The sequence below is a fragment of the Capra hircus genome, chromosome 18 (assembly GCF_001704415.2).
Source record: "Capra hircus breed San Clemente chromosome 18, ASM170441v1, whole genome shotgun sequence".
NCBI classification, from domain to species: domain Eukaryota; kingdom Metazoa; phylum Chordata; class Mammalia; order Artiodactyla; family Bovidae; genus Capra; species Capra hircus.
Genome location: NC_030825.1, coordinates 11,676,630 through 11,695,080, shown reverse-complemented (window position 1 = coordinate 11,695,080; position 18,451 = coordinate 11,676,630). Strand labels below are relative to the sequence as shown.

The following is an 18,451-nucleotide window of genomic DNA, read 5'->3' as shown; positions in this document are numbered from 1 at the left end:
ACCCAAGCTCTACTCCATCCCCCTGACAGCCCCACCCCAAGGTGGGTACCAGCATGACCACCCCCACCCACGGATGGGGACGCTGAGGCCCTGAGAGTCTGGGGACTGGCCTGAGGTCAGAGCTGGGAGGGAGCTGAACCCAGGCAGTCCCTGTGGCAAAAGGGGGGTGCTCCCCGGGGACCAGCACCACATCCCATGTGAACCCCACTAATGGCCACTGGTGGCGGCCGGGAAGACAAAGGTCCTAGGGAGAGGAGGGAGCTCAGGGCCTCTGTGGGGGCCACAGGAGCAAAGTCGAGGGTCCCCGAAGCTGTGCTTGGAGGGTGGAAACAGTCTCTGATAGCATCAAGGGGCGGGGGGCAAGCAATGAGGACGAAATCCAGCTTGCCTGAAGGGAGACCAGGCCGCCTGCCACCCACACACCATAAAGGCTCCTGCAGAGCTGAGAATCCAGAAAGACACACACACCAACCCCACACACACGCGGCACGTACAGCAATGGTCACAGAGACACACACACAGATTCCGAAGCACAAACGGAGACACACGTGCAGCCACACCCAGACGGCTGCCCCTGGGCAGGCACACACCGCACTGCCAGGAGTCACACTGGTCACCACCCGTGAGGCAGCAGCCGGGCGCCGAGGACCTACTGTGTGCCGGGCCGCGACAGGGACAAGCCCGAATCCCTCAGTGTGACACCTCACCATAGGCTGAGGGGGCGTGGCCAGCACACGGCAATGGCCACGTGGCCCCTGGGCGGCCACACACTAGAAGGTTCTGAGAGGCCTGCAAGGGGATCAAACCCCCGGACCCACTTTTCTAGTCTCTAACGCCACTCAGGCTGCACCGTCATGACGACTTCTCAGCTGCCGGTGAAGTCCCCCCACCGTGTCCCTGCCCTTCCTCGATGCTCCGTATGGAACTGCTCCTGACGCTGCTGCTGCCTTCCAGAGGCCCGGAGGGGGCCCCGTCACACCTGAGAATCGGGGAGGCGAGAGATGGAGAAGCCCCGGGCACTGGCGGCCAGGCCGTCTCATGTTCTCCCCTCAGTACCAGGCGGGGACAGCTAGACAGTGACTCCCAGGGTCAGCAGGGAGGGGGCTGTGGGCCTGGGACCAGGTGCCAGGTCAGCTGTGCCCACTCCTCCCTCGGCAGGGGCCTGGATACTCAAACCAGTATTTTCTCAAGGAATTAACACTGAACTCTGCCTGCTTCTCTCTCACAAAGCTCACCAGCCATGTCTCCTCCCTTCATTTCCCCAACAGCCCTGGAGTGTAGACAGGTTAAGTGTTATCACCCCACTTTAGAGATGGCAAAACTGAGGCCTGAAGCAGGACTATGTCCTGGTTCAAGACCACGGAGAGCTGCTTCAACCCATGAACGACGATTCCAGTATGTAGACAGTCACTCCTGGCGGCCACCATGAGGCTCAGGGGGCCCCTGCCTTCCAGAAAGGCCGGGGTGGAGCAGTCTCCAGCGGGTGTCCTGAATTCATGGACCGCAACACCATTCTCACTTTGTGTGGGAAGTCTCTTTGGGGGGACGGCAGTTTGGGGGGTGGAGGGAGAGCCAGGGGTCCGCAACAGAGCCTGGACTGCCTTCCTGCAGCTGGGTGACCCCAGGTAAGACACAGAACCTCTCTGGGCCACCATGGAGCTGACAGAACAGGGGCGACAGCATGGACGTCTGAGGAAGAAGCATGCCGGGGCCCGAGGTGAGGCTGGGGGCTTCCTGGGCGCCCCCCAGGGCGGCTTTGGCCTGGCCCAGCTGCAGGTGGTGGAAGTGCATGAAGCGCTGACTGCGCGCATAACTCACCGCACTGCCCACACCTGCCCGCTGAAGCCGCATGGCTCCCCTGCTCAGTAGGAACCACAGGGGTCCCCTTGTAGGATGGAGAAACAGGCGCAGGGCAGCGTCCTGCACCCCCAACCAGAAAAAGCCAGGTCCTCACACGGGGACAGCCTCGCGGGGTGTGGGAAGACTCACCGTTTTTGTCCGCACGGCGGAAAATCTGCAGAGAAGAGAGGTCGAGTCAGTGTCGGCTGGGAGGGGCAGGCTTCCAACCCCCCCAGCCCAATGGACCTGCGGAAGCCGTGCCGCTTTTCCCTCCTGAGAGAGGAGACCCGGGGGTGGAAGGGTGTTTCAGGCAGTGGCCCTCCAGCTCCCCTCGAGAAGGCAGCCTCCCCTCTTCCTCAGGCGCTGCTGGCCATGCGGTCGAGAGCACACCGCACGGGTGTGCGTCCAGAACCTTTGGCCCACGTGCAGCACCCACAGGCAGCCGCGTGCTCCCCACTCCCATCCGTGGGAGGCAGCCACTCACCTTACACCCCCACTAGGACCCCTCGAGGGCCTGGTGTTCTCCAGGGAGGGTGGGTTAAATCTGAACAGAGGCGTCTGCCGAGCAAACCTCGAGGCCTGATGACGGGATCAGCTAGGGCACGGCGGGATTAGTTTTTTTGGGGTGGTCAGTGGGTAGGAGCCGCCTGCAAGCAGCTCAGAAAGAGAGGCGGGGAGGGAAGGGGCAGCCTGGTCCCCTCCAGCTGCAGCTGAAACCAGATAGCTCCTCCTGGTGTTTTGAGTCCTAGTAAGCCTTGCTGGGGGCTGCCCTGGTGGCTCAGACAGTAAAGAATCCACCTGCAATGTGGGAGACCTGGGTTCGATCCTTGGGTCGGGAAGATCCCCTGGAGAAGGGAAAGGCTACCCACTCCAGTATTCTGGCCTGGAGAATTCCGTGGACAGAGGAGTCTGGCAGGCTACAGTCCATGGGGTCGCAGAGTCGGACCCTTCTGAGTGACTTAGCATGCGTGCACGCAAGCCTTGCTGAGGGTAGGAAGAGGGGGAGACGCCGCCCCGTGTGTGACCCTCACACCTTGGAGAGCAGGAGCTGGGCCCCTCCCTCCAAGCGGTAGGGCAGGCATCCATTGTCGGGCACCCAGGGCCGTGGCAAACTGAAGCAGCAGCTCAGGAAAGATATTCTCAAACATCCCCCCTTTCTTGAGCTGAACCCCAAGTTGGGGCAGGGGACACAGGTCTGGAGCCACTGCGGCTGGGGCAGAAAAGGGGGCAGCTGCCAGCACCCCAGCTTGTGCACTGCACACTGCCTGCTCCTGACTGCAAGGTTCCCGAGGAGGCTGCAGTCCCACCTTCAGGTGCCGGGGCTGGGCGCGAGCATTAAACAAGTGACTGACCCGACAGGAGATGTGGCCCTGGCACTCGCTCATCACCCCCATTTCACAGATGGGGAGACTGGGGCTCAGAGCCGGCTCAAGGCCAGCGTGGCGTGAGGACTCCAGAGTCCACGTCCTGTCCTGTGCGAAGGGGTGGGGGGGGCCTGGACAGAGCTGTCTGCTGCAAGGGCTTTCAGCTGCGAACTCACTGGGGCTTTGAGAGGGCTCACCTGTGCAGGTGCGAGTGGGCTGTGTGTGAGCACGTTCTGGGAAGCCTGGGAGCCACGGCCACGCGCAGCAGATCACCCCCTGCCCTGTCAGCTGAGAGCCAGCGATGGAGGCTCCAACAGGAACGTGGCGGGGGTGGGGGGGGGGGCGAGAGGAAACCCACACTGTTCCCCACTCACCAGGATGTGATACACACACCTCTCCCGGAAACCCACCCACCATACACAAACAAGGCACCCCTACCCCCGTGTCACCCACCTCGGAGGACCCTCCCTAGGACAGGCACACCCCACTGTCATGCTGCCCCTTGGGGTGGGCAGACCCCATGGGGGACGCCCCCCCACCCTGCAGAAGGCTTCCTCCTACAGAGGAGAGTGGGTGGGAGGGTGAGGTGGGGCGGTTTGGGCCCCAGAGGACGTGGGGGAGGGGTGCGGAGTGGGGGTGAGGAGAGAGGGTGAAAAGGGGAGGGGGGTGAGTAGGGGGAGGGGTGAGGAAAGGGAGAGGGAGGGGTGAGAAGAGGGAGAGGGAGGGCTGAGGAGAGGGAGAGGGAGGGGCGGGGGAAGGAGAGGGAGGGGGGAGCGGGGGAAGGGGATCAAGGACCGGCTCAGAATGGAGTGGTGGTCCTCAGAGAGGATGGGGGATGGCTCCAGTCCTACTGAAAGAAGAGAGGAAGGCAGGTGGGGAGGGGGCTTTGCTTTTAAAAAGGTGGTGCCTGAGGCAAAAGGGTTGAGGATACAAGGGCTTAAGGTCCAAAGCTCGGACAAGAAAAATGGCCCTGGACCTAGGGATTGTGTGTGTGATGGGGTGGGTTGGGGGGAGAGTCTTAGAAAAGTAAGGACGGGGGGCAGGGGTCCGGCGGGGGGCAGGAGCAGGGGCCGACGGCGGTCTGGGACTCGCGTCCCGGGAAGGAGCTGGGTGAAGGATGAAGTGCGGGCTGGAGAAAGATGAGGGTTTGGCCAGGACAGAAGTAGGGGGCGGTGGCCGGGTCGAGGGGCTCCAGGGTCCCGGCTCCGAGAATGTGGAGATCCCGAGAAGGGGAGGGAGGTAAAGGGGTCGTCCCGGTCCGGGGACGAGACGGGACCCGCACGGAGACCGGCCGGGAGGCCGAAGAGCTGGGGGCCGCGTTCTGCACAAGGAGGAGCCGGTGGATCCCGCTCTGGACCCCCGGGGTGCGGGCCAGCGTCCCTGCCCGGGGACCCCTGCCCTTCAAGCAGAAGGGGGTCTTGCAGGTCCCAACGGGGTCCCAGGAGCGCGGCGTCCGCGTCGCCCGGTGGGGAGAACGGGTCCCGGCCCGCGCGTACTCACGTCCAGGATGACGGCGGTGCCCCCGCGCGGCGAGGCGGGGCCCGGGTAGGGGCCGGGGTCCGCGACGGGGGTGTTGGGGGCGTCGGGGGCCAGCGGCGCCCGGGGCTCGCCCATCCTGGCGCCCACCCAGCGCAGCAGCCCGCCCAGCGCCCGGCCCTGCGGCGGCGGCTCCCGGAGCAGCCTGTGCGCGCCGGCCCTGCACAGGCGCGCCGCCCGCTCGCACATCGCGCCGCGCCCGCCGCCGCCGCCGCCCGGAAGCCCGCCGACCCCCGCCCGGCCGGCGGCCCGCCCCCGCGCGACCCCCTCCCCGGCGCCGCCCGCCGCCGCCGCCCGCGCGCCCCGCCCTCCCTCCCTCTGCCCCCGCGGCCGCGGCCACGCGGGGACGGGCCGGCGCTGGGGGACGGGAGGGGGTGGGCGCCGCCCCGCCCGGACCCGGAGCCACGTGCCCCGTGGGCCACCGCCCCCGCCCCCGGCGGCCGGGCGCGGCGGCAGGGGGCTGCCGGCAGTGGGCCGCGGGGCTGGGGAGCTAGACCCCGGCCTGGCCGCGGAGGGGGCTGCCTGGCAGGCGCGGGGTGGTGGGGGGTCTGGCTTCGGGGGTGCATCCCTGGGGGCTGCCCCCATTCCGAAAGTCTCCCCCTGCCCGCCCTCCAGAAGAATCCCCCCTCCTCCGCGCCGTGGCGCCGCCGCCGGGGCCGGAGCGCGGGGTCCGGCGAGCCCGGAGCGCCCTCTGCCGGCTGCAGCCCAAGGAACACGCGCCCACGCACTGGGGCCTTCTCCACTCCGCAAGTACCCACTCGTCCCTTCCACGGGGTGCACGCCCCTCAGACCTCCCCCGCGAGTTAACGCCCAGAACTAGTGTTCCTCACCCCTGGAACACCCTCTTCCCCTTATACTCCCTGCGTCCATCCTTCCAGACTCCCACCCACCGAACCAGAGAATTAAAGGAGCCCCTGCTGGGTGCTAGGCCTGGTGGCCGCACTGGGTTCCAAGAACAGCGGAAAAACAGGAGGGCTTGCCTTGGCCTCCTGGAGCTTACAGCCAAGTGGGAGGAGCCAGATACTGGAAGTGAAAGTGAAAGTGAAGTCTCTCAGTCGTGTCGGACTCTTTGCGACCCATGGACTGTAGCCCACCAAGCTCCTCCGTTCATGGGATTCTCCAGGCAAGAATACTGGAGTGGGTTGCCATTTCCTTCTCCAAATACTGGAATGATCCCACAAGTAAGGAAGAGTGAGAACTGAACTGCAATGAAGGGTGGCACCCTGACCCACCAGAGTGGGTTCTACCTGAGGGCCACGGAGCGGCATATGTCAGAAGAGGCTTCCTAGAGGAAATGGTCCTTATGCGCCAACAGTGTAAGGAAGAGGAGGAGTTACAGAGAGGATGGGGAAGTTCCCTGGGCTAGAGCTTAGCCTGTGCAAAGGCCCTGTGGCAGGTGCAAGTGTGGGGATCACAAAGGAGCCACTGAAGGGAGAGGGACTGAGTGGGGCTGGGAAAGCCTCCCCAGCTCCCGCTCCTCAGTCACATCTGCCCTTCCACTTGGGGCACCACCCAGTGTCCCGCAGCCCTGGGACCTTCTCCCACATGACCCTGTGCTTCTGCCCCTGCCCTGACTGCACAGCTCTGGGGGCAGGGTGCTGGGCACCTGGCGCCCTCCCCAAGCAGAGTCCTCGGACACAGGAGTGGAGGCAGGTGCTGGTTTTATTTGGGACCCGATTCTGGAAAGAGCGGGGCCTGGAAGTCCTGGCTCAGTGCTCTGCCGGCCCTGGTGATCCCGGCTCACACGGGCCACTTCACCCCCAATTACAGCTCTGGGCCTACCGTGTCCTGTGGCCACTGTTTCCACCCTGGTCTGAGTCCGGGCAGCCTGGGTTTCCCACTCTTCATCTGAGAGGCCTGTTGCGTGGGCTCATGGCCGCTCCTGTCTCCTGCAGGAGAGGCCCCTTCCATCACTGGGGCATCTTGGGACGGGCTCTGCGTCCAGCAGGGCTGTGGTGATCTCCCTCCTCTTAGGGCCTGGGTGTCAGGCTGCTGGGCAGGTGCTAGGGTGGCTTCCTGGCCTCCTTGCGCAACAGGGAGCTGGCCACAGCCAGGGCCCCACCCTGCACGAAGCGCACAAAGTTGTCCCCAGCCAGTGGCCCCATGGCATACAGGCCCTCCTGGTGGATGCTCTGGTAGGTGAAGGGGTCCACGTCAACGGGGTTCCTCTTGGCACTCAGTGGCTGGTCTGGGTCCACGGCGAGGTCGGCGCCCGCCCCCGGGAGGAAGGACAGATCGGGGTGGGAGCCGATGAGCAGCAGCACCAGGGCCACGCCGAAGACCTTCTGGAGGCCCTGGGGGTCGCGGAACACGGCCTGGCGGTCCTCCTTGAGGAGCAGCAGCTGGTGCTCGGGGAGGCTGCGGTAGCCCTCGTAGGGGCTGGGGGACAGGATGGACCGCTCGCGCATCATCTGGTGCACCTTGTGGTACTCGGGGTACAGCATCTTGGGCAGCTGGTTGAACACCAGGCCGGGGTCATCCACGGGCCGGCGGGAGGCGTGGATCACAGGGACGCCGTAGTGGCGGGCGTAGAGGACCGCGTCTGCGGCCGACAGCCCCGCCCCGATGATGAGGACGGGGTCCGAGGACGGGGACACTGTGCCTGCCCGTGTGGCCGCCTCCAGGGCCGACAGGTCATGGTGGACGAAGGGCAGGCCCTCCCCGGGGATGCCCAGGCAGGCCGGGCTGTCGGACGTGCCTGTGGCCAGGACCACGTTGCGGGCATGCAGGGAGAAGGGCTGCTGGCTCTGGTCCTCGGCGGTCACGAAGCCGCTCACCTGGAAGAGCGGGCTGGGGTCCCGGGCCCCAGGGCTGCTGGGCTTAGGCGTCCCCCACTCCACGGCCGTGACCGTGGCGCTGGACACGAAGTTGTGGCTCAGGCCCTTCCTGATCACGTAGTCCCTGTAGTAGTGGGCGATGTCACCGGCCGTGGCCCGGCTGTTGCGAAGACCTCTGGGGGAGGAGGGACGAGGGGGCATGAGTGTCAGAGAATGGACTGGGGCCGGGCGGACAGGATGGGGCCAGGCCCTGGAGGGTGGCTGCACCACCCCTACACGTAGGACTTGCTCAAGGGGTTCCCCACTCAGAGCTGTAAAAACCTCTCTTTTCTGTACAGTGGAGCCGATGAGGGGTTTGGAGTGTGGCCCCTGGTGTCAGAGGGTCTGGGTTCTGTGGGAACCCCCTGCCTCAGTCCCTCATTTGCAAAATGACCGTGGTGACAGCACTTGTTCCCTGCTGTCATCAAGAGGCTCAGATGACCGGAGTGAAGGGTTTAGACTAGAACCTGACAGGCTGTGAGTGACGCGGGGTTGGCCGGGACCGTTTCCTCCAATGACTGACTAGTATTCTCTGTGCATGGGGGTAGGATTCTGTTTTTATAAAGTTCACAAACAGATAAAGCTCATCTGTGGAGTTGGACATCCAGCGAGGGGTGGTCTCTTAGGAAGGGGGTGATTGGGAGGGGCCTGAGGGGGGCTTCTGGGGAGAAGGGGTCTGCTTTTTTGAGTCTGGGTGACTGAAACATATGTGTATCCACTTTAAGAAATTACATCCACCTGTAGGTGTGTGAATTGTGTGCTTTCTATATGTGCTTATATTTCAGTAAAGAACTTGGTTAAATAATAGCCCACATAAAGCACTTAACACAGTCCTCAACACACAGTAGCAGCCGTGGCTATTATTACTGTTACTACGTTACTGTAATTACTGTTATTATCACTCTTGCTATTATTACCACCTTTTCCAGGGCTGTTGCCGGTGGGTGAGGCATAGATGTTGACGCTACCTCCGCCCTTCCCTGTAGCTCCCAGGTGACCTTCGGTGAGTTCCCTTCCCTGACTTGTGGACACGTTACAGATTAACTCAAAGGGGATCTTTTGTGACACATCATCAGTACAACCCATCAGTAAGGACGCAAGGTTGTAGGTGAGCTCAGATATCCCTGAGGGCCACTCCAGCCAACACAGCTCATTAGTCTGCTCCTGAAACTGGAACTCTGGAACTCATGGCTGTGGGTTGGTCATTTCCGCTCCTCTCTTTCAGTAAAAAGTGTTTTAAAGGGCTGTCCTAAGATGATGTTGCATCCAGGGTTCCTTATAATAATGGCACATTGGAAAGAATGAAAGCTCTGTGACTGGGGAGTGGTTTAGGAACCTCGGCAGCACCCTGAGGGCAGGGGGTGCGTCTGTTGTGGCTTTTGGCTCTGACATCTAAGCACAAGGTCCGGTATGTAGGAATGAGTGGAGCTGCCTGCCCTCTCGGGAGTATTACATGGCCGTGTAACAGGATGGCTGCAATCACTGTGTAATCACCATGTGAGGTCTTATGACATAACGTTACATTTTAAGAGTAGAGCAGAAAAGGGTGTATCTACTGTGAAATTTACATTCCTGTCTGTCTGCTAACACATCACTACACCAGCCTGGATGTCTTTCTACCACATCTGCTGGGGCAAAAAGTCTCCATGTCAAAAGGACAGACCATGATCTCTGGAGGGATGGAAACAGTTTCCCAAGAGGTCAAGTGAGGTTTCCAGTAGGTCAACTGCCTACTGGGTGGCTGAGCACTGAAGGACTGATGCCTTCGAACTGTGGTGCTGGAGAAGACTCTTGAGAGTCCCTTGGATAGCAAGGAGATCTAGCCAGTCAATCCTTAAGAAATCAGTCCTGAATATTCATTAAAAGGACTGAAGCTGAAGCTCCAATACTTTGGCCACCTGATGCGAAGAACTGAGTCATTGGAAAAGACCCTGATGCTGGGAAAGATTGAAGGCAGGAGGAGAAGGGGATGACAGAGGATGAGGTGGTTGGATGGCATCACCGACTCGATGGACATGAGTCTGAGCAAGCTCCGGGAGACAGTGGAGGACAGAAGAGCTTGGTGTGCTGCAGGCTATGGGGTCACAAAGAGACGGACACGACTGTGAGACTGAACAACAACGGGCCCCCGTCAGAACCCCGAGGGTGGAGAAAACGTTCAAGGGCAGATGCCACCCTGAGCACTGGGCAACTTTACGCCTCGTGCCCTGGGATGAGCAGGGGCTGGCATCTGTTGTGATTCATCTGTCTCTCTGGGGTGGTGAGAAGTGTGCAGCGTGGTCATTATGGAGCAGGCAGTGGGATGGGAAGAGAACCTTCCGAGGTGCGGCAGTGCTGGGGAGGAGTGTGGGGTTAGGAGTCAGCTGTCTTTCTTTTCTCAGTTTTCAATTTCCTGTACTGTGGTTATGTTTCTAATGCAAAATCAATTTTAAAAAAGTGCATCCGATTGATTAGCTGACCGAGAGAGACGGTTGCAGGCCAGGCTCAGAATATCGGGAGGGGCTATGGGAGGCCAGAGGACCGGGGAGCCTGGGCCAGAGGCTCTGAGGCAGGATGTGGGGGGCAGGGGCCAGTGGTCACCCCTCCTTAGAGCCTGGGATGCCACAGGGAGGCCCAGTCGAGACTGTGAGGTAGGAGCACCGGACGGAGGGTCCTGGGGAGCCCAGCTGTGCTGCTCACCACCCGTGTGGCCCTGGGCAAGTCCTTTCCCCAGCCCGGCTGCAGCGTTGGCCGCAGTGTCCCCCTCGAGGGCAGGCTCGATGAGCCCCCGAAGCCCCTTGACCTCTAGCTGCCAGTTCAGTGTTGGGGGCGGGCTCAGGTCTTCCCTGCCCACCTTGGCTTTCCAGGGCAGCCTTACCTGCGCTTCTTGCACATCCAGTCCTTGACCTGCAGGTCAGGGAGCCCCATCCACTCGCCTTGGCTCAGGGTTACCATGGAGCCTTCAATGGACTAGGAGTGAAGGAGAGCAAAGTCCCGGTCTCTGCTGGCCCCCAGCCCCCCCATGGCTGGAGAGCAGGGGAGGCCTCTGCTGGCTGGGGCTGGTGGGGGAGGGGCGGGGGGGGGGAAGGGGAGGGAGGAGGGAGCAGTGGGGGCGAATAGGGAAAGGTGGGAAGTGCAAGAGTCCTGACCTGCATTAGGGAGGTTTGGCACAAGTCCCCGCACCCCATCCGGGCCCCACTCACATGCCAGGCGCCCCCAGGCGGGTTCCGGCCCAGGACCAAGTGGGGGATCGCTCGCTCCTTCTGGTGCCTCCAGGTGAGGATGGACTCCACGCTGCCCCCAAAGTCCGTGTCTGGGCGCAGGAGGGTGTCAAAGAGCAGGGCCACAGGGCTTTGGCACCGGCCTTCCAAGCCTTCGGACAGGTAGTCTAGGTCCTGGAGTTGGGGGCCGGGGTGGGACGCAGGTCAGAGGGGCCGCAGGAGGAGGGCCGCCTGGTCTCGCCTCCCCTCCCTCGTACTGGGGTGTCAGGTGAGCTTGGGAAACGCTGCCTCCCCGGAGGTCATCATGCGGCGGCACATGAAGGCTCTGACGGTCCTGCAGCAGCGTGCACCCTTTTAGATCCGCCAGACCCGGTGTGTCTCAGCTTCACTGGAGCACAGACCTTTCTCTCTGCAGATTGTACTGAGGCATTCTGGGAAATCCCTATCTAAACCCCACGCAGCTTGCTTCCTCACCCTCCAGCTCTGGGGGGGAGGGGACCGGCTTGATGGATGTTGCCTGAAGGGGCGGCGGACACTGAGTGACCTCCTGGGAGACGAGGGGTGTGGAGGGGGGACAGGTTGGCCCTCCTGAGCAGGGGCTGGTAGGTCTGCCCAGGACTGGGGTCCTCAGCTTTGGCACTCCTGGCTCCAGGGCTGGGGGCTCATCCTGTGTGTTGTGGGATGTTCTGGCATCCCTGGCCTCGACCCTCTAAGCCAGTGGTGTCCTCACTCTGGGCGTGACAACTGAAACTGTCTCTGGGTGGCCAAGTGTCCCCAGGAGAGCAAAACTGTCCTGAGTTTAGAATCGCTGGACTAGGGGAGGCTAGACAAGCGACGTCTTAAAGAGAGCTGCCACCCCTCTTTCCGGTTTCTGTGGCCTCCCATGTCTCACAAACGCATCCTTTTGTTTCTTGGCTGTGCCACGTGGCTTGTGGGATCCTACTTCTGTGTCCAGGGATTGAACCCTGAGCCCAGCAGTAAAAGCACTGAGTTCTAACCACTGGACTGGCAGGGAATTGCCACAAATGCTTTTTGATTTTTGCCTGGGAGAGTTTCCCTGCAGTGGGGGTGTCCCCCGCCCCTGCCCAGAGCTCAAGCCCACCTGGTCCATGATGGAGACCCCCGGCGCCTCTGAGAGCTTCCTCTGCAGCAGGGGGTGCGGGTGGACGGCGTCCGGCCTCACGTAGGGGGTGTAGCCTGACAGCAGGTAGGACAGGCAGATGCCCGAGGGACCATTGCCTGGGGAGAGAAGGTGCGGTCAGAGGGCAGAGCGTCGGAGCCCTGAGACCACTAAGAGCTTTGGTTTTGATCTGTCTCATTCCCTGATTTGCTCTTCACTCATAAACATAAAAATAAAGCATTTATTAGCGCTGCACCACTTTAACAACAAGAAAGCTGTGGAAATAACCACTGATGTTTACTGAGTGCTTACTATGTGTCAAGCTTTCTGTTAAGTGATTAAAAAAAATTTTTTTTTCTGTGTGGACCAATTTTAAAGTATTGAATTTTTAAAAATAATATTCTGTTTGATGTTTTGGTTTTTCGGCCTCAAGGCATATGGGATCTCAGCTGCCCAACTAGGGATCAAACTTGCTCTCCCTGAATTGGAAGGCAAAGTCTGAACCACTGGACCTCCAGGGAAGTCCCCACTGATTTTAACAACAAAATAATAAAGCTACTGCTACTGTAACAAGCCTCTCCGTAGCCCGGAAGCCGGTGCGTTACCCCCCTGAGCCAGGCGCATGCTACTTTTCCTCCTTTGCTACGTGAGGATGCTGGAGCAGAGAGGCTGAGTAACTTGCCTGTGGTCGCAGAGCAGCAAGAAAGAGACCCTAAGACCACCAAGGACGAGCCCAGTCCCCCGGGACTGACTGCGTGGCGGGTTCGAGGGATGTGGAGGATACCGCAGCATGTAAGACGATGTGCTGACAGGGTGAGCTCGGGGGCAGGGGCGCTCAGGACGGGCACGAAAGCCCCCCGTGGTGGGGCCGCCTGCCCCCGGGTCCTGATGAACCCCAGGACTCACCAGTGGCCCTTCTCGGGCAATTAACCTCATGACATCACTTCTTATCTGTCCTCTTATCTTGTGCTGTCCTGAGTCCTACTTATGGAGACAACGGTTAGGATGAACCATGTGAAATCGCTGATGCTCAACTGCCCTGAACTTACAAAAATGGCCATTTCATGTGGTTCAACCTGATGCTGGCCTGGAGGGCGGGGACCTCTGTCCCCCATTTCTGCAGACCGGAGGGCAGGACCACATGCAGCTGCTGTGTCCTCTCACTCAGGCACCCAGCGCGGGGGAACACAGGTCAGTTGCCCACTTATCACCAGCACCCTACCCCGTCGGGCAGCCTCTCCAGGTCATTCTGCCCCTGCCTTGCAGGTTCCTGGAAAGACTATTTGGAATGATGTTTTAGAAACTGCTGAACAGAGCGCTGAGTGAATGCTCCTGACCTCTGACCCACCCAATCCCCCTGCCTTGAGCAGCACTCACCAATGATGATGACTGGGAGGGGCTCTGAGCTGCTGGCACCAAGGTGGTCCTTCCTCCGGTTGCTCATGGCTGCGGCTGGCGGGGGATGTGGGGCTGGCAGCCGACCTGGGGGCACAGGGGAAGAGGGCCGCTCGCTGAGCCTGGGAGTCAGGCAGCCACTTCCCAGCTGCAGGGTGGCCTCCCGTTGGCCTCAGGGTCAAGTCCAGGGCCCTCCCTGAGTCTTATGATGACGCTCCTCTCACACCTGCTACCTCCTAAACAGGCCGAATAATTCAGGGCTCTCTCCCCCAGCCTGGTCGCCTCCCGCTCTCTGAGCCTCACTCCACACTCCCATCTCATTACGGATGGTGACAGTTGTTGTTTCGTGTCTGACTCTTGTGACCCCATGGACTGCAGCACGCCAGGCCTCCCTGTCCTTCACCATCTCCTGGAGTTCACTCAAACTCATGTCCGCTGAGTAGGTGATGCCATCCAACCATCTCATCCTCTGTCGCCCCCTTCTCCTCCTGCCTTCAATCTTTCCAATGAGTTTGCTCTGTCTTGACGCAAGCCCTGCCCAGCACGCCTGTGACAGCCACACCCCCACCTCACAGGCCAGCCTTCAGGTCTTCAGTGGACCCAGCCCTGGAGAGGCACTTCTGAGTTGGTGACAATGGGCCCATTCCTGGATCTCTCTGGGTCTTGGTTTCTTCATCTGTATAATGGGAATAATCATAGTCTCTACCTCATAGGTTTGTTGGGGGGTAGGGGGACACAGGGAGGTGATGTACATGGAGTACTGACCTGGAGAAAACGGGCCATTGGGAAGAGCCCAGGGCTCAGGGGCTGGCCAGAACAGGTGGGCATGCAGAGGCCGAAGCCTCTAGGTTTGGGGAGAAATGCCTTTAAAACTGCTCGTCTCTGGAGCACCAGCGCCCTCTGCTGGCCACGAGTCCAAATCACTCCGACTGACCCAACCCCAGAACTTGGAGCTGCAGGTCTCTCCAGGCGAGTCCAGACCCACTTTCTCCACGTCCCCCCAGCGCAGCTTTGCCTGAACACCCTGCTCAGGCCTCTCGGCCTGTCTCCAAGGAGGCCAAGACCTTGCTATGAGATCTGGCTCATAGCAAGTGAAAGGGTGAGTCAGTGGCACTGGGCCCAGACCGCCCCGAGCAGCCAGGGATGGGAGCCTGGCATCACCCGCCTTCAGAATTCTTCCAGGAAAAAGCTTAAATCCGGATTTTTATGTGAATTCCCTGATTTGGAAGAGTATGCAACTGATTCACGTTTTTTGCAAATCTTGAAGGGGCTGAGGGAGCACGACTGAGGCCAGCGTGTGACCTTTGATGTGCTAAGGGTGACAGCAACACCAGTGTCCCCCACCGGGCGGGGAGGGGACAGCCGGGGGGTCTGGCCAGAGGACCTGGGTGTCGCTCCCACGGCACTGACAACGGGCCCGCCCACAGCACTCTACAGTTTGCAAGGAGAGGAGCTTGCAGCTAAGCCACAGCATCTGTGCCCCGCAGGCACCTGGAGAGGCGGGCGCCGTCATCTCCGGCTGGCAGTTGAGGGGGGAGGGCTCGGAGGCAGCAGGGCACCTCGGGTGTCACAGGGGGGTGTGCCCTCTCGTCTCCTGAGAACCGCCTCAGTGGGGCCTGGGCCATGAGCTGTGTCCCCCATCAGGGACCCCTTGCCCCGCTCCACTCCTGGTTCCCTGCAGGGACCTCGCTGTCTGCTCTGGGGTGACACCACAGCCACATAGAACAACCAACATTTCTGAACTTCTGCAGGCTGAGCCGGGTGCTGAGCATGCCCTGAACACTTGACGCACATTCACCAACTTAACCCACATTTAACCGGGTTGTTAGAAGTACTCTCACAACCGCACCCATATTACAGATGGGGAAGCTGAGGACCAGCAAGTGTCTCACCGTCCTGGATGGCTTGCGGGGAATTTGCCACAAGGGGTGCCGGCTCAACTGGTTTTGAGCCTGGGCTGCTCTGTGTGAGGGCCTTCTCGTGCCCCCTGAGGCAGTGTGACAGGGTGTCACGGGGTGTGACAGCGTGTGATGGAGGCCCCTCCAGGCTGAGTGCAGCTCTGTCCCAGTGCTCCACCTGGGGGGGGACAGCGTCTCACTGGCCAGCCGCTGGGTGTGCCGGTGGCCCTGGGGCAGGGGCTGTGGTTCCTAGAACACTCCCTTCACACAACCCCAGGGCTCCACACTGATGTCCTCACTGTCCCCAGGAACAGTGGCGACAGGATGCAGGTGACATCCTCGTCATGACATTCTTTCGCATCGGCGCCTTTCATCCTCAGGGAAACCACTCTACAGACGAGCAAACTGAGGCTCAGGGCAGTGAGGCCACGCCCCCGATGTCAGAGAGCCAGTGGATAACGAATCAAGAGTTTGGTCCCTAGACACCCCACAGCCTGCCACATGGGGTACCCACAGAGCGCCCACCCCAGGACAAGTCATTTTCTGCCCTGTCGCTGTGAATCCTCCCAGCGCCAGTAAGAGGGGTGTTTGCAGGAGCCCCCGTTTATAGACAAGGAGGCACTGCAGGCTGCCTGTCTTCACGCTCCCAGGAGGGAGAAGGCCCCATTCACCACCAAGGCTTTTGGACCCCACGTCCAGTGCTCATGCCAGAAACTTCTGGATGCCACACGCGTGAGGTCACCACCCAGAGGCTGACCTGAGCAGTTGCTTCCTGCACCACAATACACAGGGCCCAAGTCCCGAGACTTGGAGCTCTCAAAACCTCCTCGGAAGAGTGCACGCTGCCAACTTTCCATTTGAAAGTGTAACTTCCTATTTCTCACACACTGTTTAGTTTTGGGGAGCTGGGAAGAGCTCTGGTTGAAGTTCCAAAGTCCCTCTGGTTGAAGACGACAAATGTTGACATTAAAAAGGCCTTCAAGTTCACAGGAGAAAAGCAGCGTAAAAGAAATGGGAATAACTGCACCTTCCCGGGTGTGGAGCGTAGAGTTTGGAGCATTGCAATTTCTAGGGTTATTGAAGCTTACACTGCTCTAAGGCTTAGGACACCTGTATGGCTACATTTACTGAGCACCTGCGGTACTTTTGCTCATTTCACTTTAATGACAACCCTCCTACCCCACCCCATGGATTTTTTTTTTCCTGTTATCCCTATTGCCCAAAGGGAAAAACTGGGGTCAGGAGGGAGGTGTCTTTTCCAGGAATGTCAGAGACCACACCCCAAACCCTGCCCTGTGACACCTGTCGGAGTCCCCTCTGAGGAAGATGGCACAACAGTGCCCCCGAGAAAGTGCCGTGAGGCCGGGGCAGAGGAGGATGGGGAGGTGCTCCATCAGCCCAAGTGCCACCTGCCAGTCACCAGGGTGAGCCCTTGGCCTCCGTGCCCACCCCATGATACCAGTGCCCCCAGAGCCTCCCTCATCTGGAGCCCCAAGAGCTCTCCAGACCCTCTGAAACTCCACTCCTCATTCTCGGCACCCCCAACCCTCCTGTGAGAAGCCAGGTCCCCCTCGACCCTGGGGGCTCGGTCCGTGAGAACAGGAGAGGCGGAGACGGAGGGCAGCACCCAGCCTGCCCACGGGACCTGGTCAGCCGGCCTGGGCTGGCCACACCTCTCTTTCCTGCCTGGAGTAGCATCACGTGGGCTGAGGTGAACTCCCAGCAAGCCAGCCGGCAGGGCAGCTGTCGGCCGAGGGTGCCAGGCACCTGGAGGTGGGCATGGCCAGGAGGGGTGGGGGAGGATCTTGGGGGTTGAGGGAGGGGGTCATGCTGGTCATGGGGAGCCGGGGTGGTCCGCCCTCAGGACCGCCTGGGGTCCCCTTGCCTGGCCCCAGGGCCCTGCCCGGGTCGGGCTACCTTCTCCCACCTCCCCCAAGCCTCGCCCGGGTCACTCACCTGACCGGCCGGGGTCGAGGACACTGGGGAGCGCGGTCAGGCCTCTCGGAGAACCGGGGTCAGGGAGCCGGCTGAGGGAGCGGGACGCACATTACCCCGTAGGGATTCAAGAGGGTGCGAGAGACGGGAAGCCCGGGTATTTCAGGGGCTGGGAAGAGGCGGGCGGAGGGCGGGGCCAGGAAAATCACTTTCATAAGCGTGAGTCAGCAGGGGCCCCTGGATGAATGAACTTGCACACTTGAGGGCGAGCGGTCACGTTTCCAGCCCCGGGGGACGGCCTTAGAGGGCCCACCCCGGGGTGGTCCATGGCGAGGAGGCGGGGCGGACACCGGCCGGGCTGAGCCAACCTGGCCTTTCGCCTTTTAGGGAGGCGGAGACAGTCCCGCCCAACGTACCATCAAGGCGGTCGCTTTGAGTGGAGAAAGTCCCGGTTCTGCTGGGGGTCTCCGCGGTTCTCCACCCCACGCCCCCTCCTGGCTCGGCCCCAGGCTGGGAGCCCAGCCCTGCCCCCTCCTGGGCGGGCTGCCTCAGTTCCCCCGTCTGCGAGGGGGGCCATGCGGCACCTCTCCTTCCTGGGTGACCGTGCTGTTTCGGTGACTGTGCCTGAAACAAGGCTCAGAGCTCCTTTTCTTCATTCCAGCCCCCCACCTCCCCGTCTTTAGCCAGGAGCATTGCATACCTCACGTTCTGCTGATACTTATGGATTTTGTTATATTATCGTCTCTCCCCAAACCGGGATGTGGATTCTGTATGGTGCGGGAAGCATCTCTACGTCTGTTCTATCCCACGTCCGGGAGGGCACTCAGCACAGTTAGGGAGCTCAGGAAAGGAAAGTCGGGAGGAAGTGAGGACAGTGCTTGGCCTATAGACTCAATGCCTATTAGCTGTTATTTCATTTTTCATGGGATTGTCACCTCTCTCACCTGGAGACTTTCCTGCCAGCCCTGCCCTGTGAGGGGGACCAGGGATATGTTTTGCCCCACTACCGCTGGGACCAGGGTGAAGCAAGAAGGTCCTCACCTTGTGTACAACATTTAAGGGGAAGCCCCAAAACACTCAGAGATCAAGAAAAAGAGCATTTTGATGCAATTGAAAAAAAAAAAATCAAAATTAATGCCCAAATGGTACTTCCCCGGCGGTCCAGTGGTTAAGACTGTGTTCCCAATGCAGGGGCACAGGTTTGATCCTGGTCAGGGAACTAAGATCTCTCATGCTTCATAGTGCAACCAAAGAAAAAAAAAGATTAAAAAAAATTAATGTCCAAAACCCAAGATGAACAAAATTGTTAAAACTTCAGACAAAGGCAGTATCTCTAACCAGGCCATGC

General features: G+C 60.6%; 2 protein-coding genes across 4 annotated transcripts in view; both read right to left on the bottom strand.

Annotated features, from left to right (window-relative positions):
• The window catches only part of NECAB2 (N-terminal EF-hand calcium binding protein 2), a 41,388-nt gene extending 36,460 nt beyond the window's left edge, over positions 1–4,928 (bottom strand). Inside the window, exons 1-2 of one of the 2 annotated variants that reach the window (XM_018061775.1) lie at positions 4,704–4,928; positions 1,990–2,014 (exon numbers count right to left, since the gene is read on the bottom strand). In XM_018061775.1, coding sequence (XP_017917264.1) covers positions 1,990–2,014; positions 4,704–4,928 — 250 coding nt within the window. The remainder of the gene's footprint in view (positions 1–1,989; positions 2,015–4,703) is intronic. The other variant, XM_018061776.1, reaches the window with a different exon arrangement.
• Positions 6,384–17,351, bottom strand: OSGIN1 (oxidative stress induced growth inhibitor 1). 2 transcript variants are annotated; one of them, XM_018061773.1, is made up of 6 exons: positions 17,125–17,351; positions 13,253–13,357; positions 11,858–11,994; positions 10,738–10,929; positions 10,413–10,504; positions 6,384–7,691 (listed from the first exon to the last, which is right to left on the bottom strand). In XM_018061773.1, exons 2-6 carry the CDS (start codon positions 13,317–13,319, stop codon positions 6,743–6,745), a joined length of 1,437 nt encoding a protein of 478 aa, XP_017917262.1. In that variant the 5' UTR covers positions 13,320–13,357; positions 17,125–17,351; the 3' UTR covers positions 6,384–6,742. The 2 variants fall into 2 exon arrangements, with proteins under 2 accessions (XP_017917262.1, XP_017917263.1); XM_018061774.1 differs by lacking the exon at positions 17,125–17,351 and adding an exon at positions 15,163–15,323.

Bases quoted from the DNA above. Each gene is read 5' to 3' on its own strand.
- OSGIN1 (XM_018061773.1), bottom strand. From the start codon at position 13,319: ATGAGCAACCGGAGGAAGGACCACCTTGGTGCCAGCAGCTCAGAGCCC. The intron at 11,995-13,252 runs GTGAGTGCTGCT...TTCTCTCCCCAG, and splicing joins CCTCCCAGTCATCATCATTG to GCAATGGTCCCTCGGGCATC. The intron at 10,930-11,857 runs GTGGGCTTGAGC...CCCCAACTCCAG, and splicing joins GGGTCTCCATCATGGACCAG to GACCTAGACTACCTGTCCGA.